The sequence below is a fragment of the Grammomys surdaster genome, unplaced genomic scaffold (assembly GCF_004785775.1).
Source record: "Grammomys surdaster isolate TR1022 unplaced genomic scaffold, NIH_TR_1.0 100, whole genome shotgun sequence".
NCBI classification, from domain to species: Eukaryota; Metazoa; Chordata; class Mammalia; order Rodentia; family Muridae; genus Grammomys; species Grammomys surdaster.
The window spans coordinates 2,784,688-2,791,601 of record NW_021604579.1 but is presented as its reverse complement, the minus strand read 5'-3'; the positions used below and the strand labels follow the sequence as shown (position 1 = coordinate 2,791,601).

General features: G+C 43.1%; 1 protein-coding gene across 1 annotated transcript; it reads right to left on the bottom strand.

Annotated features, from left to right (window-relative positions):
* Positions 1-5,507: 5,507 nt before the first annotated feature.
* Positions 5,508-6,449, bottom strand: LOC114639094 (olfactory receptor-like protein OLF3). The gene has a single exon (XM_028787790.1). The coding sequence runs from the start codon at positions 6,447-6,449 to the stop codon at positions 5,508-5,510; it is 942 nt and encodes a 313-aa protein (XP_028643623.1).
* Between the last annotated feature and the right edge of the window lie 465 nt (positions 6,450-6,914).

Below are 6,914 nucleotides of genomic sequence, written 5' to 3'. Positions count from 1 at the left end.
CTATGTTCCTGGGCTTGTTAGAGCTCCTGGGAGTCAAACCTCCTATGGGTTTTGGGGGATTAGGTGCAGAGTTGATACTCAAGGTCTGTGCAGAGTACCAGCACAGACTAGAAGGGCAGAATAATTCTTACCAAAAAATGAAAGACTTGTATGACAAGAATTACAAATTTTTGAAGAAAAAAATTTGAAGATTTCAGAAGATATAAAGATCTCCCATGCTCATGGATCAGTAGGATTAGCATAGTAAAAGTGGCCATCCTACCAAAAGCAATCTACAGATTTAACACAATTCCCATCAAAATTCCAACATAATTTTTTGCAAACTTTGAAGGAATAATATGGAAATAACCATCCCTGTTTTCAGGCTGTGCTACAGAAATATAGTAATAAAAATCACATGATACTAGCATAAAAACTGATAGGTTGATCAATGAAATCATATTGAAGAGCCGTAAGTAAATAGACACTTGATTTTTGACAAAGAAGCCAAAATTATACAATAGAGAAAAGAAAGTATCTTCAACAAATGGTGCTGGTCTAACTGGATGTAGGAATGTAGAAGAATGGAAATAGACTGTATTTATCATGCTTCCCAAAACTCAAGTCCAAGTGGATCAAATACCTCAACAAAAAACCAGATATACTAAATCTGATAGAAGAGAAAACAGGAAATGGCCTTGAACTCATTGGTATAGGAGATAGTTACCCGAACACCAACAGCTCAGGCTCTAAAATCAACAACTAATAAATGAGACCTCATGAAACTGAAAAGCTTCTATAAGGCAAAGGACGCCATCAAAAGGACAAAATGGCAGCCTACAGAATTCACCAACTCCATATCTGACCCCCAAAATATATAAAGAACTCAAGAAACTAAACATCAGCAAACCAAATAACCCAATTATAAAATAGAGTACAGATTAAACAAAGAATTCTCAATAGAGGAATCTCTAATGGCTGAGAAGCACTTAAAGAAACATTCAACGTCCTGAGTCAACAGGGATATGCAAATCAAAATTTCATTTTGAGATTTCAGTTTGAACCAGGTCAGACTGGCTAAAAGCTCAAGCCACAGCTCCTGCTGGCAAGGATGTGGAGCAAGGGGAACATGCCTTCATTGCTGGTGGGAGTAAGAACTTGTACAACTACTTTGGAAATCAATTTGGCAGTTTCTCAGAAAGTTTGGAATAGATCTACCTCAGGGCCAGATACTACTCCTGATCATATAACCCAAAAGATACCCCACTATACCACAGGGACACTTGCTCAACTATGTTCATAGCAGCTTTATTAGTATAAGCCAGAAACTGAAAATAACCTAGATGTCCCTCAACTGAGAAATGGATAAAGAAAATGTGGTAGACCTACACAATGGAATATTATTCAGCAATTAAAAACAATGACATATGCCAGAGCCTAACCAATACAGATACAGATGCTCACAGCCAACCATCGGACCGAACATGGAAACCCCAATGGAGGAGTTAGGGAAAGGAGCTAAAGAGGTTTGCAACCCCATAGGAAGAACAACAATATTAACCAACCAGACCCCTCCAGAGATCCCAGGGACTAAACCACCAACCAAAGAGTACATGTGAAAGGACCCATTGCTCCAGCTGAATATGTAGCAGAGGATTGCCTTATCTGGCATCATTGGGAGGCCTTTGGTTCTATGGAGGCTCAATGCCCCAGTGTGGGGGAATGCTAGGGCAGTGAGATGAGAGTGGGTAGGTGGGTGGGTGGAGGAGCACCCTCATAGGGGGAAGGGGGATAGATAGGGGGTTTGTGGAGGGGAAACAGGGAAGGGGGTAACATTTGAAATGTAAATAAATAAAATAACCAATAAAAAATAAAAACAGTAACATAAAATTTGCAGGCAAATGGATAGAACTAGAAAAAAATCATTCTGAGTGGGGTAACCCAGACCCAGAAAGACAAACATGGTATATACTCACTTATAAGTGGATATCAGTCATAAAGTACAGTATTGGCATCAGAAACTGGCTTTACAATCAGGAACTGGATTTACAGTCACAGGTCACCTCTGAATCCAGCGATCATGTTGGGATCACCCATAGGCAAAAGGGACCTGTGAATCTGTTGCCATAGCAATTCCCATACATTCCCAGGGTCCACCTAGCCCACCTGCCCACCTTTATCTGCACACAGTAACATCACAGCCCAAATAAAAGACAGACCCCTCCTGATCTTTGCTCTCTTTCCCTCTTCATCTTCGTTGTTCCCTTTTGTTCTTCCTCCACCACCCAATAAACCTCTCTCCTGTGGAACTGTGCTGTCCTGGTGTGATCTGTCCAGATGAGCCACGATTCTAACACTACATACAGGATAACAATGCTACAAACCACAGCCTAAAGAAGCTAAGTAACTGTCACTGAGAAGGGGAAATATATTAGACATAGGGAATGGGTGGAGGGAGAGGACTGGGTTGGGGAGGAATAGGGATGAGAATAGGAGGGAAAAATAGGGGGAGGACAGAGGGAGACAGTATACATGAATTGGGAGAGGGTATCTCTGAGATGAGCTAGAAACCTAGGACAATGGAAACTCTCAGAATTGTATGATGGTGACCCTAGCTAAGATTCCTAGCAATGGGAGATACGGAGCCAGAACTGGCCATCTCTTGTAACCAGGCAAGACGTCCAATGGAGGCACTGAGACATCAACCCAGCCACAAAACCTCAGACCCACAATTTGTCCTGCCTACAGGACAGGCAGGAGTAAAAGAGGGAGCAGAATTTGAGGGAAGGCCCAACCAATAACTGTCCCAGCTTGAGATCCATGCCATGAGAAGGAGCCCACCCTGACACTGTTAATGATATTCTTCTATTCTTGTAGACAGGAGCCTAGCATTACTGTCATCAGAGAGGCTTTACCCAGCAACTAGTGGAATCTAATACAGAGGCCCACAGTCAAACGTTAAGTGGAGCTTGGGGAATCCTGTGGAAGAAGGGGAGGAAGGCTTGAAGGAATCAAGATGGGTCAAGGACACCACAAGAAAACCTACAGAATCAACTAACCTGAGCCCATAATTGTTCACAGAGACTGAACTGCAAACCAGAGAGCATACATAGGATAGAACTCGGCCCTTTACACATATGTAAAAGTTGTGCAGCTGGGTCGTCATATGGGACTGCTAAAGCAGGAGGAGGAGCTGTCTCTGACTACCAGATTGTCTGCCTTGGGATCCCTTTCCCCTAACTGAGCTGCCTTCTCTAGCCTCAATAAAAAAAGATTCACTTAGTCTAACTGCAAAATGATATGCCAAGGCTGATAGATATCCATGGAAGGGCTTCCTCTTTTTTTTGAGAAAAAGAGGGTGAGGTAAATGGGGACTGGAAGAGAGGGGAAAGGCAGGGACTAGAAGGAGAGGAGGGAGGGGAAGCTTCGTTCTGTATGTAAAGTAAATGAATAACTTAATAGAATGTGACTGAAGTGTACTTCTTTAGAGCTGAGGCTTCTAGAAAGGTTGGGGCTGAGGGGAAAGAGTCAGTTATCTTTAAGGGGCTGGCCACTGAGAGTTTGACAGTACTCCAATGACTAAAAGGGAAACACAAATTAGACTTGGTATCATTTTTATATTGCTTTCTTTTTTCTTCTTTTTGCAGGGAAGGGTAAAAGGGTTGAGGGGTGGATCTGGAAGTGCAATTGGGATGCTGTGGTGGTTTGAATATACTTGGCCCAGTGAGTGACAATACTAGGAGCTGTGGCCTTATTGGAGTAGGTATGGCCTTGTTGGAGGAAGTGTGTCACTGTAGGGGTGGGTCTTGAGACCCTATACCTAGCTGTCTAGAAGCTAGTCTATTACCAGCTTCCATTGGGTGAAGATGTAGAACTCTCAGTCCCTCCAGTGTCATGCCTGCCTGGATGCAGCTGTGTTTCCTGCCATGATGATAATGGATTGGAAGTCTGAAACTGTAAGGCAGTCCCAATTAAATGTTGTCCCTTATAAGAGTTACCTTAGTCATGGTGTCTGCACATAGTAGAAAAACCCTTATGTGAAATTTTCAAATAATCAATAAAAATATCATGTTGGAAAAAAAAAGAAAATTTTGAAACCCTAAAAGACACTGCAAAAACAAAACAGGAGTAATTTTCACAACATTGGATCAATAAACAATTTCTTAGAACTACTGAAAAATAACAAGAAATAAAAGTGGTTTGTCCAAGAGTGATGGGGTATGGCTGCAATCCCATTAAGGAGGTCGGAGGCTGGAGGCTGGAGGACCTCTGAGTTTGAGGCTATCTGAGTAGTCTACATAGTGAATTCCAGACAAGGCAGGGCTAGACAGGGTGAATTTCTCTCTTTAAAAAACAGTGTATGAATTGAATTTTATGAAAGTGAAGACTTTAATAATCAAAGGACATCATCAAAGAAGCAAAAATTCCCCCAGGTATGGTGCCCCTTCCTATAATCCCAGCACTGGGGAGGTGGAGGCAGGGAGATCAAAAATTCAAGGTTATCTTTACAAATGTGGGAAGTTCCAGGTCACAGAATAAAACTGGAGGGACTGAGGCCACTTTAGAGAAAGAATGGTTCAGGCACTGAACCACAAAGGAATTTCCTGATTGGTCATGGAATTCTACTCTGAAGATGACAGACTGTTCACATCTGCCACCATCAAATGGGAGGAAAAGAACCAGCAGTGGGCAGCCAAAGGTAAGACACTCGCTTGGGTTCTGCATACAACTGGAGGTTCTGATAAGAACCCAGCTCCTTCTCTTTCAGCAGTGCATGGTTTTATAGGAGAGGTCACCATGGTTACCCATAGACCACAATGAACTTACATGTGAAGTTTGATCTCTGAGATGTATTGATTCTGTGCCACAAACCATCAGTGTAATATTGTCATAACAACACATGCTGTGATTCTTACTTAGCATACACTGCCTCAGCCTTCTGCTGTCTACGGTATGGTGCTCTCCACAGTAGTCATGTTTTCTGTTGGTTTATAGGTATGCTGTTGTGTTCTGTGAACTTCCCCAAGTTACGTGATACACATTACTAGGTAGAGGAACCAACATATCAGATGATGGTCAAATGACTTGTATTACTTTTCTATAGACAAAACACTTCCCACCTCCTATCAGACTGGACCATACAAATTGCTTTGGCCAAAAGAATGTGTGGGAAGAGAAGCAGGCCACCCATCACAAGCTGAGTCATGGTAAGTTTATCCATTGTTTCTTTCCTTCCGTTAAAGGATGACATGCTGGATATAAGAGTCTTCCTTCAAGAAAAATATGAGAGCACAGAGAGTCATTCCCAACCTACAGCTACAAACAAGAGCAGATCACGATCACCAAGGTGTTTGGAATTATGTCTCATAAAACCTGTCAATCAATAAGCCACATTGGTTTCATGATGTTTTGTCCCAATTACTAAGTGTTACCTTGGTTCAAATGCACAGGTCAGTTTGATGAAATTAAGAGACTGTCTTTTTCTTTAATAGTGAATACTCTTAACTCCAGCTTCCCAGGATCCTGGTTCACCAGTCCACCCTACCATATCCCATCACCTTGAGAAATGCCCTCTTGATGTCCTTGTTCCTCAGACTGTAGACCACAGGGTTGAGCAAGGCTGTGAAGACATTGTAAAAGAGTGAGACCTGCTTGTCGCGCTCAGGGGAGTAGCTGGAGTTGGGTCTCATGTAGATGTAAGTGGCTGGAGCATAGAAGAATGTGACCACAGTCAGGTGGGAGGCACAGGTAGAGAAAGCCTTGCAGCGGCCCTGGGTGGACTTGATCTTGAGAATTGCCTTGGCAATACGAATGTAGGAGGCCACAATGAGGGAGATTGGAACAAGAACCAAAAAGACACTCAAGACCAAGTCCACAATCTCAACAAGGTGGGTATCCATGCAAGCCAGGCTACGCACTGAAGGACCTTCACAGAAGTAGTGGTTTACCATGTTAGGTCCACAATATGGCAGACTCATGGTGAAGAAAGTATGCAAGAAAGAGGAAAAGAAACCACAGATCCAAGACCCTGCTACCGACCTTATGCACAGGCCCCTGTTGAGGATGACAATATAGTGAAGTGGATAGCAAATGGCCACATACCGGTCATAAGCCATCACAACAAAGAAAATGCTCTCAGTAATGCTCAGAGAACCAAACACATACATCTGCAGCCAGCAGCCAGCAAAGGAGATGGTCTGAGAGTGAGCAAGAAGATGCACCAACATCTGGGGCATGGTGGTGGTGACATAGCTCATATCCAACAGGGAGAGGGTACAGAGGAAGAAGTACATGGGAGTGTGCAGCTGTGTGTCCAGGCAGACCAGCATGATGATGAGCCCGTTGCCCAGGACTGAGCTCAGGTAGATGAGAAGGAAGACAATGAAGAGGATGCTGTTGGTTGTGGGGTCACTGGAGAAGCCAATCAGGATGAACTCAGAAACCCAACTTTGGTTCTTCCCTGGAATCATCAAGAAAAGAAAAAAAAAAACAACCCATGGTGTCTGTAAAGGAATCACATCCATCTGTATGTCACTTGATACATAGTAGCCCTGCAAGATGGCATCTACAGAGGTAGGAAGGCTTGGGTAGTTATTCTGAGCATACTGCTCAGTTTCTGTACAGTCTTCTCAAGTTCTTAACCCCTCGACGCCTCAGCCTCTTCATCTATAAAGTGAAGCTGATGGCACTCACATCCTGAGATTATTGTGACTATCTAAAGTATCTCACATAACTGGAAACACCACATAACACATGGAATGTCCTAGATTGTCTCATACTCTCATTCCGCCCCATAGTGTACATTAGTCTCTCATCCAGCCAGCAATAGGTGCCTCAGAAGACCTGAAGGTGTCATTCACTTTGTAGAGCTTGTGTCCTGTGTATATGTTATCTTTCCTCACACCATGGAATCCTTTCTTCCTGACCAGCTAGTG

Excerpts from the sequence above, each read along its gene's own strand:
- LOC114639094 (XM_028787790.1), bottom strand. The coding sequence starts at position 6,449 with ATGATTCCAGGGAAGAACCAAAGTTGGGTTTCTGAGTTCATCCTGATT.